Source organism: the organism of the source record quoted next, assembly GCF_019968985.1.
Source record: "MAG: Porospora cf. gigantea B chromosome Unknown PgB_NODE_645_length_13085_cov_125.309, whole genome shotgun sequence".
Classification (NCBI taxonomy): Eukaryota; Apicomplexa; class Conoidasida; order Eugregarinorida; family Porosporidae; genus Porospora; species Porospora cf. gigantea B.
In genome coordinates, this window is record NW_027179181.1 from 1 (window position 1) to 13085 (window position 13085).

The 13085-nt window shown below is 54.5% G+C and overlaps 10 protein-coding genes across 18 annotated transcripts; 4 read left to right on the forward strand and 6 right to left on the reverse strand.

Annotated features, from left to right (window-relative positions):
* Positions 1-221: 221 nt before the first annotated feature.
* Positions 222-1859, reverse strand: KVP17_002603 (uncharacterized protein; the record flags this gene model as incomplete). Its single annotated transcript, XM_068519006.1, has 1 exon — positions 222-1859. One exon carries the CDS (start codon positions 1857-1859, stop codon positions 222-224), a length of 1638 nt encoding a protein of 545 aa, XP_068372543.1.
* A 253-nt stretch (positions 1860-2112) lies between these two features.
* KVP17_002608 (uncharacterized protein) lies at positions 2113-3290 on the forward strand (the record flags this gene model as incomplete). Of its 2 annotated transcripts, XM_068519016.1 has the most annotated exons (4): positions 2113-2152; positions 2180-2373; positions 2401-2887; positions 2914-3290. In XM_068519016.1, the coding sequence occupies 4 exons, from the start codon at positions 2113-2115 to the stop codon at positions 3288-3290; spliced, it is 1098 nt and encodes a 365-aa protein (XP_068372550.1). The 2 variants fall into 2 exon arrangements, with proteins under 2 accessions (XP_068372550.1, XP_068372551.1); XM_068519017.1 differs by lacking the exons at positions 2113-2152; positions 2180-2373; positions 2401-2887 and having other exon boundaries at positions 2895-3290.
* Positions 3291-3316: 26 nt separating this feature from the next.
* Positions 3317-3904, reverse strand: KVP17_002602 (uncharacterized protein; the record flags this gene model as incomplete). The annotated part of the gene is made up of 1 exon (XM_068519005.1): positions 3317-3904. One exon carries the CDS (start codon positions 3902-3904, stop codon positions 3317-3319), a length of 588 nt encoding a protein of 195 aa, XP_068372542.1.
* Positions 3905-4478: 574 nt separating this feature from the next.
* Positions 4479-4775, reverse strand: KVP17_002604 (uncharacterized protein; the record flags this gene model as incomplete). The annotated part of the gene is made up of 1 exon (XM_068519007.1): positions 4479-4775. The coding sequence occupies one exon, from the start codon at positions 4773-4775 to the stop codon at positions 4479-4481; it is 297 nt and encodes a 98-aa protein (XP_068372544.1).
* A 237-nt stretch (positions 4776-5012) lies between these two features.
* On the reverse strand, positions 5013-5450 carry KVP17_002605 (uncharacterized protein; the record flags this gene model as incomplete). Its single annotated transcript, XM_068519011.1, has 1 exon — positions 5013-5450. One exon carries the CDS (start codon positions 5448-5450, stop codon positions 5013-5015), a length of 438 nt encoding a protein of 145 aa, XP_068372545.1.
* A 281-nt stretch (positions 5451-5731) lies between these two features.
* On the forward strand, positions 5732-7717 carry KVP17_002609 (uncharacterized protein; the record flags this gene model as incomplete). Of its 2 annotated transcripts, XM_068519019.1 has the most annotated exons (2): positions 5732-6854; positions 6897-7717. In XM_068519019.1, the coding sequence occupies 2 exons, from the start codon at positions 5732-5734 to the stop codon at positions 7715-7717; spliced, it is 1944 nt and encodes a 647-aa protein (XP_068372553.1). The 2 variants fall into 2 exon arrangements, with proteins under 2 accessions (XP_068372553.1, XP_068372552.1); XM_068519018.1 differs by having other exon boundaries at positions 5732-7717.
* An 18-nt stretch (positions 7718-7735) lies between these two features.
* Positions 7736-8698, reverse strand: KVP17_002601 (uncharacterized protein; the record flags this gene model as incomplete). Of its 3 annotated transcripts, XM_068519003.1 has the most annotated exons (3): positions 7736-8049; positions 8078-8450; positions 8477-8698. In XM_068519003.1, the coding sequence occupies 3 exons, from the start codon at positions 8696-8698 to the stop codon at positions 7736-7738; spliced, it is 909 nt and encodes a 302-aa protein (XP_068372540.1). The 3 variants fall into 3 exon arrangements, with proteins under 3 accessions (XP_068372540.1, XP_068372539.1, XP_068372541.1); XM_068519002.1 differs by lacking the exons at positions 8078-8450; positions 8477-8698 and having other exon boundaries at positions 7736-7957; XM_068519004.1 differs by lacking the exon at positions 7736-8049 and having other exon boundaries at positions 8420-8698.
* A 136-nt stretch (positions 8699-8834) lies between these two features.
* Positions 8835-9910, forward strand: KVP17_002606 (uncharacterized protein; the record flags this gene model as incomplete). 2 transcript variants are annotated; one of them, XM_068519013.1, is made up of 4 exons in its annotated part: positions 8835-8841; positions 8871-8940; positions 8968-9298; positions 9326-9910. In XM_068519013.1, the coding sequence occupies 4 exons, from the start codon at positions 8835-8837 to the stop codon at positions 9908-9910; spliced, it is 993 nt and encodes a 330-aa protein (XP_068372547.1). The 2 variants fall into 2 exon arrangements, with proteins under 2 accessions (XP_068372547.1, XP_068372546.1); XM_068519012.1 differs by lacking the exons at positions 8835-8841; positions 8871-8940 and having other exon boundaries at positions 9227-9298.
* Positions 9911-10130: 220 nt separating this feature from the next.
* On the forward strand, positions 10131-10784 carry KVP17_002607 (uncharacterized protein; the record flags this gene model as incomplete). 2 transcript variants are annotated; one of them, XM_068519015.1, is made up of 2 exons in its annotated part: positions 10131-10609; positions 10637-10784. In XM_068519015.1, 2 exons carry the CDS (start codon positions 10131-10133, stop codon positions 10782-10784), a joined length of 627 nt encoding a protein of 208 aa, XP_068372549.1. The 2 variants fall into 2 exon arrangements, with proteins under 2 accessions (XP_068372549.1, XP_068372548.1); XM_068519014.1 differs by lacking the exon at positions 10637-10784 and having other exon boundaries at positions 10131-10610.
* A 9-nt stretch (positions 10785-10793) lies between these two features.
* KVP17_002600 (uncharacterized protein) lies at positions 10794-13081 on the reverse strand (the record flags this gene model as incomplete). 3 transcript variants are annotated; one of them, XM_068518999.1, is made up of 2 exons in its annotated part: positions 10794-12399; positions 12429-12832. In XM_068518999.1, 2 exons carry the CDS (start codon positions 12830-12832, stop codon positions 10794-10796), a joined length of 2010 nt encoding a protein of 669 aa, XP_068372536.1. The 3 variants fall into 3 exon arrangements, with proteins under 3 accessions (XP_068372536.1, XP_068372537.1, XP_068372538.1); XM_068519000.1 differs by lacking the exon at positions 12429-12832 and having other exon boundaries at positions 10794-12353; XM_068519001.1 differs by having other exon boundaries at positions 12362-13081.
* Positions 13082-13085: the final 4 nt, after the last annotated feature.

Here is a 13085-nt window from a genome sequence, read left to right on the forward strand (position 1 = left end):
TGGAGGCCTTTAACCAATTCGACGACGACAGAAAGTGCTACAGAAGTGTGGGCGGCATACTCGTCGAGAGAACCGTTGGCACTGTTCGGCCAGTCCTACAGGCCCACGAGGCTAAGGTCGGTGAGCTCATGAAAAGCCTCGAAAAGGAACTTTCAACGGGATCTGAAGAGGTGCGCAAGCTGCGAGAACAGTCTATGAAGCAGTGAACTTGTGTTTGGCAATTACTGACGCTGCGGCTCAGGCTCCGGAGCCAGCGTGATATGGTCATCTATCCTGAGGATAGTCACTGTGGCTTCAGTTGCGAACTTGATCATCTTCTTCTTCGTTTGGATAGGCTCCAGAACACCAGCCTTAAGGTTGTCAATGACTGTGCCGTTGCTGAGGTCCAAGCCAGCGTAGCATGGCTTACCTGCGGCTTGGGCTTGGTTGTGAGTGGCTCGCAGCTGGGCTGTAATCTCCGTGGCGTCCAAACTCGCGTTCAAGGCCAGCGTCTTCGGAATGACAAGCATGGCCTCCGCAAACTCAGCGATCGCCAGTTGTTCTCGGGACCCGAGTGTCTTCGCGAAGTCTCGGAGGTAGGAAGAGACGGCAACGTCGATGCAGCCGCCACCCACTATTACCTGCTTGCTCTCCATTGCACGCGAGACAGAGCACAGCGCGTCATGCACCGACCTCTCGATCTCGTCGACAAGGAAGTCGTTCGCACCGCGGAGAATGATGGAGGCTGCGCGGTTAGCCTTGGTGTTGCGAACGAATACGTAATCCCAGTCACCTACGCGCTCTTCACATACCTCGCCAGCGTGACCCAGACTGGTTGGGTCGAAGTTTTCCTCGTTAGAGTCGAGTTGGGCCATGGAGACGACGATTTGTCCGCCAGTAGCCTTAGCAATGCGACGCAGGTCGTTTCGTGGCACACGGCGTACCGCGAAGATGCCGGCCTCCACAAAGTACTTCATGGCCAGGTCGTCGATGCCCTCAGCGGAGAGCACCACATTGGCACCTGACGAGATGATCTTCTGGCACTTGGCTCGGCATATGTCCCGTTCCGCGTCACGGACCTTCTCAAGTTCGTTGGGGTCAGAGATCTCGACCTGCACGCCCATCTGCATACGATGTTGTCGTAGACTGAAGCTGATCAGTGCGATCTTAGCGGCCTTCACTGTTCGCGGCATCTGCTGCGACCCGCGAGTCATCCTTTCCAGCGCGTAGCCGACGACCAATTGACTTTCCATGATTGACCTACCATGGTTTTTCAGGACGTTTACGGCAGCAACTGGATACTTAGACTTACCTGCCGCAGTGGTGTAGGCGACGCCTTCAAGGGCCTTCACACACATCTCCGAGAAAAACTCCGAATCTACTCCAATGAGCTTCGACGACAGAGTCGTCTTGGCTGCTTGGACAAAAGCACTCCGGCCCAGCTGCGACGTCGGGATGGCCAGTCGGTCGGACATGAAACGCACAGCTTCTTTGCTTGCTAAACGGTAACCAGAAATTACATTCGTAGGATGCAAGCCGTGCTTGGACACCAGCTGGTTTCCCCTCTTAAGCAGCTCCGCCGCCAGAATCACGACGGACGTGGTGCCGTCGCCAATCTCCTGGTCTTGGAGCTGGGAAAGGTCCACGAAGACCTTGGCCGCGCTGTGCTTGATCTCTAGCAACTGCAAGATGGTCGCGCCGTCGTTGGTAATCGTCACGTCGCCGACCTGGTCTACGAGCATCTTATCCAAACCGTTAGGCCCCAAAGACGTCTTCAGAATGTTGCTTACACTCGTGACCGCCTTAACATTAGCTTCTCGTACGCGCTCGCCTTTCTCCACCTCACCGAAGAACCCGTTGGCCGTTAGGAGCTGAGACATCTATGCCGAAAATGCGGAAATCGAGTGCTATTCACAGCATTGACATAAGCAATCACACCGTCCAAGGTTGAACAGGGCAACAAGGCGACGACACTCAAAGGGCTTGCCTGGTCATGCCACGCGCCGCAAGCGCAGCACCTCAAGTCAAAAGGATCTTAGTCGGATTCATGACTAGAGCAGTTGAAGGGTGAGGCTTGCGGACCGCTTCGCAATCAATGGACGTACCGCATGAGTGACTCGTGACAGATTTCGAATGTCACGTGCGTACAGTGAGCGCGATCTCTACGGTCATGGTGAGACGTAGGCTGGGCGATCAGCAGCGCTGTGCTCTCGCGCAGACACCGACAAGAAAGAGAAGGAGGACACGAAGGCTGAGCTGCCGGCTGACCGCAAGACTTTTGAGGTCACCTTGCCAAACTCAATTGTCGTGTACCTCTGGGAGCTGAAGTTCTACCGAAAGTGCCGCAACCTGGTCGTGCTGCGGGATCCGTGGCAGGTTTGTCGATATATTAACGTAGGCGCACCTCAGGTAGACACACAGGCGACGCATGCGGAGTTCATTGGCGCCCCGAGTGAACAAGGGAGCGCGTCAGTCTGCCTGATCGGACTTCGAACGTCGACGGAAGCGGCGCAAACACTTCAAAGCAGTTTGTTGACGATGGGAGTGGGGTTAGTTCGGGTCCAGCAGTACGATAGAGCGTGGTCAGATGTACCGCAGTCCCAGTTGCTCGAAGTATTCCGCTTTGCAATCTCTTGCGGTCTGTGCAGCCAGCAGGCCTTCGTACACGTGGGTGGCAGCTCGGGCCTGGAGCTCTGCGACATGCGAGGACTGACGGAGAGAAGCGCTGAGGGCCGAATTACGGTTCCGGGGTGTCGAATTGTTTGTGACGACATCGAGTTTAGGACGTTGGGGAATGTTGTCACGGGTGCATTGACTTTCCGGTTTACACCTGTATGCTACAAGATTTGGAGGGCGACCAAGGACTTGCATGAGGGGTCCCAAGTCTTTGTACTTCCGAAAATGACTTGTGGGTCATGTGGGAGGGCGACACAGCCGCAAAACTTAAGAGCCACCGAGCTACGTTGCCATCGAAAACGCCGTTGTCCCAACCTGTTGATCTACAGCAGTTCTGGGGAACACAACACAACTACCACCTGCCACTCGAAAACTTTGACGACCTCATCACTGTGGGGTTTAACCAGTTGACATTGACGTACCCTCGATGCGTAGTGTGGGCGCGGAAGTGGACTTTACAGCCCACACTGAGCAAGCAGCAGGGTTCCGCCATTGTGAAGTGGCTCGCCCGACGAATAACCCAGGTACGCGTGTTCTCTGCGAACCTGAGCTTCGCAATGAGTCTTCCTCGAGTCACGAGCCGCAAGCGCGTCATCACTGACGGATTCAATGAGCCGAAGGCTAGAAAGCTTTGACATTGATAGACACAATCCACACGACGTCACTGATCCTTCTTGGTAGACGATTCAAAGAGCGCCTGCAGCGTCAGGCGCATCTCAGTCCAGGCGCCAGCGGCAACATAGCCGTCCGCGTGGAAGAGATCACCCACTGGCGCGTGTCGAGTTTCCTTGTACTTAGGAGCCCTTAGTGTCGGGAAGTAGTCCTCGACATAGCGGGCTGTGAACTCCATCAAGTCACCAGTGACACGGGCATCGAGCGACACGGTACGTCCTTCAATCGACTCGAAATATAGCAGGGACCCGTGTTTTACGAAGTACTCAATACCCTCTATAACCAGCCACAGTATGGCATAGCTCAGGATAAGCGGGATAAGCACGATCCACCGAGACAGTTGAGTGTACCAGGTGATCACGCCGATGACCACCGCCAACGCCTGTGCCACTACGCGCACCTTGCTAATAGTGCGAGCCTCTCGGAATCCGGCCTCCTTCAAATGGAAGTAGGCGAGGTCCGACAGACACTGGTAGAGGTCCTTGGGTACATAGAGGTTGCCGATGGGCTCTCGTTGGCAGAACTCACACACGCCGGGCATGTCAGCCACAGAGTCCAAAGCCGTCACCGAGTCCATTGAAATTCGGTTTTCTTTCGTGCAGAATCCCACGATTCCATTAAACAATACTTAAGGTCTATCAAGGCCCAAATAGGCACCATCAATCAAATTTATGTTCAAATATGCTTTCGACTCCGGCTGACAGGTGCCTGGAAAAGTGGCACCACGTTGGGGTCGTAGATCGGCATCATATTGCAACTCAAGGCAGGAAGCCGCTGTCCAGTGGTATCGCGAGGGACGTAGAGCTCCGTAGTGGTGGTGAACCGCGTGGAAGGAAATTGGGAGTACATGCGAGCGAATTGAATATTGATTTATAGAATGATTCCTTGGCGTGGGGTCGATTCTATAAACACACATCTTATGAGTCGTACAGAGTGATTCCAAGTGAACTCGTATGTGAGTGAAGTGACACAAAACATTCCGGCGGTTCCACTGCATCTTCGTCGGACCTTAGAGACGTGTACAACGCCATCCACAACCACAACCAAATGCAGTTCCTCAGACGGAGCAGTGCTCTTCCAGGCATCCAAACTTCGACCTTCCAAATGCCGCAAGATCTATCCCAACGATGCAACGATAAGTTAGCATTGCCTTACATCACGGTCTCGTACTCTTTCTGGCACATGTGTACATTCTTGTGGTTTAAAAACATTCCGGCGGTTCCACTGAAGCCACTGTTGGTAACAACCAACTCCTCCATTTGTAACAAAATGTACCACTCAGTCAATAGACTGCTCCACGCGATGGTTTGTTTTTGTTTCGAACCCTCAGCCGCATTGTGCAGCAGTTCGAAATCAGGTACGGAAATGGGGACCAATCGAGGGTGTGTCCGCATTTTGTGTCGAAGGGTTGCGTGGTCTGATAGAAATATACCAAGTCCCTTGACCATGTCGATGCACCTCTGTGTGGTACCAACCTCTGCCGAATTGCGAACGTTCCGACGGTTGTGAAGCTTCGACGTTTTATCACCGGTGCGATAGTGGATTGCGAAAAGCCCATTCTTCAGTTTCGGGACGCTCACTTCTGCCAATCGTTCGAACTTGAGCTGTGACTCCTTTTCGGAGAACAAGTTCTGCGATTCTAGGCGAAGTTATCTTAGGACTTACTGTGCCAGCGAACACCTTCGTCAAAGGTTCGAGTCCAAGGACTTAGACGCAACACCTCGGAAATACCAGAGCACAGAGGGGTCTCTCGCCTCCGGAGTCCAGCTGTCCAGTAACGAAATCAACGACTGCTGATACGGATTCTTTGATATTTCCGGTCGCCACATCGGATTCATGTGGTCGGTTAGAAAGAACGTGCGACATATCGTCCGCTCTAGTTGACCTCGTAGATAGTCCGATGGACTTAGCAAGCGGAACCATACTTCAGCCTGCCTTTTGACGCTGACCCAACTCATACGGCCCTTCGCTACCTTTGACAAGGACTGTCCTCGTTGAGAGATAACCATTGCTAGAGGCTGATCCACCTTGGAAATAAACGCAGCTGCCTCAGACACGCTGGTTTGCATGCCCCACGGGCTCGCAATCCGCTCGTTTTCGAAGGAGGGGTACTGGTTTCGCATACGATTTATGCTGCCGTTTTGGAATACAGATTCCAATCGCCAGATACATGGCGATATTTGTCAATCGCCAGATACAAGACTTATCCGCTAATTGAATGGAGTGGGGATCATAGAAGTGGTATGTCCTCCGCTCAGCTGGGCTGAGCAGCCCCTCCATTAGGAGCGAAGAGTGCAGCAGAAGAACGTCGCAGTAACAGTAAGCCAGCAATGCTGCCAGAGAGAGGGCCAAGCCCACCCACAACAGGGCTGAACGACGCATTTGAATCACTATATTGAGAATTATGAGCGAGAAGCGTCCTAAGAGCACTACTGATTTCGGACCGGCGTGTCCAAAGCGTCGGAGAGAGCGGCAGGTACTTCACAGGGAGGCGTATCTCGCTAATCTACCATCCGCCGCTATGTATGAACAGAGTTTCATGCACCGAAACGACCTCAGCCATGTGGTGGGCCATCCCACAGGCGCCACTGATTACCTTGCGACGGCGAGCATTGACGGACATGTGAAGTTCTGGAAAAAAAGTAGGTCAGGAATTGAGTTTGTGAAGCACTACCGCGGCCACATCGGCCCCTTAGCCGGACTGGCAATGTCGCCTGACGGGCGGTATATCGTGAGCGTCGGGTTGGAGGACCATAAACTGAAGGTCTTCGACGTGGCTAACTTCGACATGATGTCCCTGTTCAAGCTGTCCTTTAAACCAGCAGCTGTCTGCTTCGTGGGCTATGCCATGGTGGCGATCAGTTCAGGGCGTGAGGTGCATATTGTTCCGCTGTTTCCCGTCGACGCCCTCGACCTTGACGTTGAGGGTGTCCAGGAAACTGTCGCCTGGAAGGGTGACTGGTCAGCGCAGCCCGACAAGGTGGACGGCAGTACTAGCGACTCCCGCGAAGAAGCGATGAAGACGGCATACGTGCAGACCACTTTGAGACGGCACACCGGCACAGTGCACCGCTTGTTGTACCTGCCCGCCACGAAGGTCGTGGTGTCACTTGACAAGGAAGGCGGACTCGAGCTGTGGCACCCCAAAGAAAAGTTCCCGTTTCCAACGAAATCATCTTGCGGTGTCGCCTACAGCTGCAAGTCTGACACAGATTTTTTCGAGCTACGGAAGCAGGGAACTGTAGGATTCTCCATGGCCGCCTCAATAAAAGAGGATCTCTTGGCAGTCATGTGTGCGGACACTAGGCTGAGGCTTTTCAACCTCAGGAGCGGTAAGCTCATCCGAGTCTATGATGAAAACATCGACAGTTTGGTCAACTCGGATTCTAAGTTCGTGCATGGAATGGACCAGCAGGACCTCGGAAAGCGGGTGGCTCACGACCGGGACCTGATGTTGTCATCCGACTGCTGGAGGGTCACGGCCCAGTTCGATGAAACGGGAGCGTTCCTATTGGTCCCATCAGCGCGTAAGTCTACTAGTCTCGTGTTCTTCGTCTCACATTTTCCAGTCGGGATCAAAGTGTACAACGTCGCCTCGAACTGCCTTGAGCGAGTAATCGGCCGTATCGACGCAGCCCAAAACAGGTTTCTGTGCTTTTGTTTGTACCAAGGTCGAAGCAAGCAGGCAACCGTCGGTGCCCTCATGACAGCTGACGGCAAGAGGGTTGCAGAGCAGTTCGATCCGATTATTGTTGCCGTCGCTCGGAACAAGAGACGCCTATTCGTATTCACCACCCGAGAACCAGCTGATGCCGCGCTGGTACCTGGCTCGCAGTACTCACGAGACGTGATCAACGAGATTCTGGATAAAGACGAGCAGGACGCTATGTTGGCCCGTGGATCCAGCGAGATGCGCAGGGCACGAAACGCGGTCATTCACACTACTATGGGCGACATCCAGCTCCGCCTCTTCAAGGAGGAAGCACCGAATGCGGTGGAGAACTTCACCGTACACGCTCGGGAAAACTACTTCGATGGATGCCTATTTCACAGAGTGATAAAAAGTTTCATGATCCAGACGGGTGACCCGCTAGGCGATGGCACAGGCGGAGAGTCCATCTGGGCCCAGAACTTCAAAGATGAGTTCCATCGCGCGTTGAAACACGACCGACCATACACTGTATCCATGGCTAATGCGGGCCCCAACACCAACGGATCCCAGTTCTTCATCACCTGCACCCCAACACCGTTCTTGGACGGCAAGCACACGGTGTTCGGTCGCGTGCTCTCAGGATTTGAGGTGGTGCACGCCATCGAGAATGTCGAGGTCAACGGAATGGACAAACCAAAAACGGACGTCAAGATCCTCTCCATAAGGGTTACTGCGTGATGTAAAACTGCCGCGACGTCAGTCGAGCAGGATGTGCCCCTCAACAACCTCGGCGTCCACTTGAGTGACTACTTCCCCCGTTACGCGGTAGGGGTAGCAATCTCCAGGCGCCAGGTCAGAGAGGCTGCCCCCATACTTCTCTTCGAGTTGGGCCTCGTCGAATGAGGACCTTAGCGTGTTCTGCACGTTGTTAGGTGTGAAAGCGACTTTCGCGACCGATGCTGGCGGCATGAATCCCATCACAAAGGAGGACACTATGCTGAGCCACCACGGAAAGTTGCAGACGACCATCTGGGCCAGCCTTCCACGGTAGAGCGCACCCAAAACCCTCACTGTGTGAGCGCCCGACTTGCCACCCACTCATGGTCGATATCGTCTCCGGGGCCAGGTCCATGATTGATCGCCCTTCACAGTCGATGAGGATTTTCCAATTCTCCACCCGTCCGGCGACTTGGAGGTGTTGGATGAAGTACTCGAAATTGAATACGAACAGTTCCACCAGCTGCTCGTTATTGGATTCAATGGGCTTTAGTCGTTTTAAGTTGACGACGAGCAGTGGTCGATAGTTGCGGTCGTACCCATGCCAATAAAGAGCTCCCAGCTTTAGATTCTGTCGCAGCGTCGGAGTGCAGTCGCAAAGTGGGAAAAGTTTCCCACGGAGTGACGCATGCTTTATGATCCATTGAATAACTTCCTCTGTCTTCATGTGAAAAGCGAACAGAATTCGGGGGATCTGTCATCGAGACAATCGAATCTCACCTCCAATTTCGACTTCTTAGGGAGTCCCTTGACTTGATCGTTTTCCAAAACGCTCCTGATCTTCGCCGCAGCAGAGGGGGGGTAGTTTACGTTGAGAAATATGTAACGACCACCCGACGATTCGATATCCCCCTCACTGGGCTCAAACCGCAAGCTGTCCTTGGGTCGGCCAGAGGGCGCCTCAATGTGCAGGTCGTCGTGCGCAGTACACGCACACCGCATTAAGATGCATTATTGTCCAACAATGGGGAAACTGCCAACACTTCTCCCCGACTTCCAGGCCGCCACGCCGGCTTTAACCTTCAGCAACTCTCTACTTTGGGAGGCCGATCTCGCGTCGGAACTGGGAGGTGAGGTAATGTGTTGTTAGTCAGAGTGTCCAGTGCGGATCTAGATCTCAGGAAGTCCTCCTCATCCATTAGCGCGGATCTGGCCACCGATCCCCAAACAGAGGAGTGGAAAAAGTAAAGAGCGGCAGCTAGCGTACACAGCCTAGCGGAAGTGCATGAAAAGACCAGCTTGAAGTGGAAAGGCGATTATCAACATCTTTTTTTGGAATACAACCGGATCAAGGCTGAGAATATCACCTTGACCGCGGCAAACCAGAACCTCCAAACGGAACTGGCCCACAGAGACCTCACCATCGGTGAAAACTTCCACCTGAGACGGAAGGTATCTGAGCTCACCAAAGAAGCGGACGGAGCCGTGAACTCCGACTTGGGTGCCCGTTTCGAAACACTGCTGGAGGGTATGCGCTGCGCGGAGTCAGCGAGGAGCGCAGCGGCCGCCGCGGAGAAAGAGCACGTGAATTTAGTCCACAAGGTGAGCGGATAGTTGCACTCCTCCCAGACTCAGGAGCTCGAGTCACAACTGAAGGCGCGCGACGAAAACCATGCGCGTGAAGTAGGCAGCCTCCTCGACAATCTCGCAACCAGTGAACATGCCATAGAAACGCTATCTGCGCAGCTATTGCAGCTGGAGGAGAGCGAGGCTTCTCTTCAAGCGTCCGTGTCTCGCTGCTCAGAAGCCATAGTGGACGCCCAGCTGAAGAACGGGAACCTCAGCGAGGAGAACTTCCTCCTGCATAAACTCGTGATGTACTACGCGCAGCACATGCACAGCTTCGCCCCCAACCTGGTGATAGATGTGAACGACCGAGAGACCATCAACAATCTCCACTTGGCAGAGGAACCCAAGAAGCCCAAGGGCATCTTCACAGGCTTGCAGAAGGAGTTCCAGAAGTTCGTGGTCCCGCCTAAAACGAGGCGCTCAGGGTCGAAAACAGGTCGCCGATGGTCAGTAGGTAAAGTAGTCCGTGAGGGGCGCAGCCGTGAGGGCGGCCCCAGCATGGGAAGCATGCCGAGCATGCCTGAGCTACGCGAGGAGTGCGTGCTGGCTTCGCCTCTCGACGAGGTGGCGCGATTCGAGGTGTAGGTCATTGCCTACAATTATGAGAGATGTGTGGTGTCCGATTTATAATTTTATTTTTCTTGGGGAAAGTATTTCCAGCACAAATGTAGGTGGAATGCGTGCGCTTCCATAAAGGACAAAGTGTCGTCAGGTGCAAACGTACCTGGATCTGGGTCAGAAAGGCGTCGCCTTCTCCGAATGCGAGGTGTGTGGGGCGGTCTACACCAAAGGTACAGACGACGCGATGCACCGTCGTAAGCACCTGTCGTTCCTCAGGAAGATATCCAAAGACAGGGGCAAACAGACCGAGAAACTGCACTGGCCGGGAATATCACGCACAAGAGGTGCGGAGGCTTTGCGGAACGGAGACGTCGTGGTGGACCTCTCGAGCTCGGAATTGACTGGGAGGGATTGGCAGAAGCTGCAGTCGCTGTTCAGCTGTGTCTGGTCTGAGGTATTCAACGGCGCGCTGGCGCTTACATCCCAAAGAGGCGAGAAGGTTCTTTTGTACGTGCGTCCTAGACGCAATGACCAAATGCTAGGACTCATCTGGGCCTCGCTCGGTGGTGTTGCGGGGAGGGTGAATGTGGGCGAGGCTATCGACATCGATAGCTTGGAGGCCAATACGGCTACAGTGGAGTGCGGATGTGTCGTTCGCTACGTCTGGGTCCACCCTCGCCTGCGGCGGCAGAAGCTGGCAACCCTGCTGCTAGTGAAAGCCTAGTGAGACTCGAGTGTTATGACATTCAGCAACGCCCTCCAACTACGAAGCTCGCAAAGGTTTGCCTTGGCCACCGACCTCACCGAAGCGGGCCTTAGGTGGGCTAGTAGTGCCGAGAAGCCGAAATCCGGCGGCGACGGGGCGTGTTTGGTGGCTCTTCATGGACAAGTGGACTAGTTCTGCACATCACGGCGGCACACGCATTGCGTCCGTCTCGTCCTCCGCCGCTATGTAGCCGCTCATATCCATACGACACACCTTCTGAGTCCAGCTATGCGGAGTGGCAGTGCCCTGGATGCAACCCGGTTCGTGCGTGGTGATACTCGTTACATTCACCTGAGATTCGGGACCGCAGTAACCTCCAGCGCCCGTGTCTCTCGCTGCCTGGTAGGCCGCGAAATCACAAGCAGGTACGTCGCTCATCTTACCGAAGGACCACCAGGTAGTGTCCACCACACAAGCCGTATGTCGACACTGCACAGGCTTGCTGTAGTCTGCCAGGTGCTTCACCTCGGATACCATCGGCATCTCGTCGAAAATGGCCTGCCAATCCTTGTTAATGCCCCAGCCGTTGTAAGCAGCCGCCAGCAGCTTGTACTGCCGGTCTCCCGAGGCCTCCCAGAACATAAACCCTGCCATACCCTGGTCTTTGGCCCAGGCCGCCTTCCGGGCCACGTCCTGAGGACTGTCGAAGGCGATAAAGAACGCGTCGTCACCGCAGTCGAAGTACTTCTCCTTCGTGAACCATTTTCCCCAGTCCTGGTCATACCAGTCTTTATTATCCCATGCAGCACACTCGTCTTTGTGGCTCGTGATCCGCTGCATGATGCCGTCGTGGGTGCAACGAGCCCCCCACAACTCTCCGCAGCTGGCCCAGGCCTTGTCGTTCATCACCTCTTTGTCATTGTCGCTGCCGTTCCACCAGCAACACCGACGAGAGTTCCATTTCCCGACGAGGAAGGATGAGTCGTTGACATCATTGTGAAAGTATGACAAGTTGGGGCTGTAGTTCTGTTCAATATCGTAGTAGTCGAGACTTCCGAACCCAAAGCCCTCGCTAATCCCATCAGTGAAGCTTCCAGGACCCGGTTTCTGGGCTTGGACGCCGCCATTCGCACCCCATGCCATGTCTTGTGGTGGAATCCAACTCACCTTGGTCGGAACGTACATTCCAGGCAAGTCTTTAGATCGGGCCTTGATCGTTTTTGTGACTTGCTTTTGGTCAATCATCCAGCTGCGACCGTACGACGCCAAGCCAAACATCATCTTTGTGCGGATGTCATAGTTCATGTTGGGAAGGTGCCTGCAGAACTTCTCCCAGTAGTGCACGTAATACCGGACACCGCCCTCCGAATTGAAGTCGGAGGTCCTGTCGTATCTGGGGTCAGCCGGGTCGCCGTACAGCGGCGCGTTGAAACCTGTCACTACCTCCCAAGCGCCGAAGAAGTCGTAGGTCATCAGGTTCAGCGTCGTCAACTCATGGAAGAACTGACAGCCCTCTCCGTTAGGACCGTACTGCCACGCTATTTGCTTGTAGTTCATTGACAATGCAGCGGTCACGGCTTCGTTTGGGAATGTAGCTTTCGTTTTCTGGATCAGCTTGATGTACCCTGGCATGTCAGCCAGCACCGTATCCTTGGTTGGCCCGCCTGCCCGCGGATTGCCTTGCATGTCGTATTTCCCTGGATACTCCCAGTCGAAATCCCAATGGTCAATAAAAGGGTAGAACTGACGGAGCTCCCTCATGGAGTCCATCATGCTGTCGAGTTTTCTGTCGTCGGCAACGCACCCGCTGAATATTCCATCCTCATACACACCCACGTGAAGTGGTTTGAGAGCGTCCAGCCCCCAACGGAGGCGGCAACCTGGAAGCTCTCGGGACATAAGCGTTTGAGCTCCGCGAATATGACGTTGTTGCCTGATCGGAAAAAGGACTCCCAGTACGGGGATCCGTTGGCGCTGGGCTTGAAGGTGACAGGCTTGTTGATGGGGTCTCGTCCTGTTATTTGTTGAGCGCTGCTGCCCTTTTGGAAGTCGCCTCCAATGTCAGAGGAGTGGACTGTGCAGGTCGTCGTGTCGCTGATTTGAAAAAATGAGAACAGGGACACATCGATGTGCCGACATGGAATGAATGAAGCGCTGAAGTCGCGAAGATAGACCCCCCAGGCGCTGAAGTACTGGTAAACCATGGGCTTCGCTGCGGCCATGGACTCCTTTGCAGCCATGGGAATACCGGAGTCGTCGAAGCCTTTTGGCGCGGCAGGTACCTGAACGGGCGTAGAGACGCGGGACCCCCATACTGGCTCTGCAGTGCCGAGCTGCGCGTCTGATACGCTCAGCTTCACGTGCGCCTGGCTCTCCCGATAGCACCTGTCCTCAATGTCGTCGGTGGCGGAGCGACACGGGCTGACAGGCCCATCAGTGGGTCCGTCGGAAGGCGTGTTCAGGTCGGGGTGAGGGGGGATGATGGGCATCGGG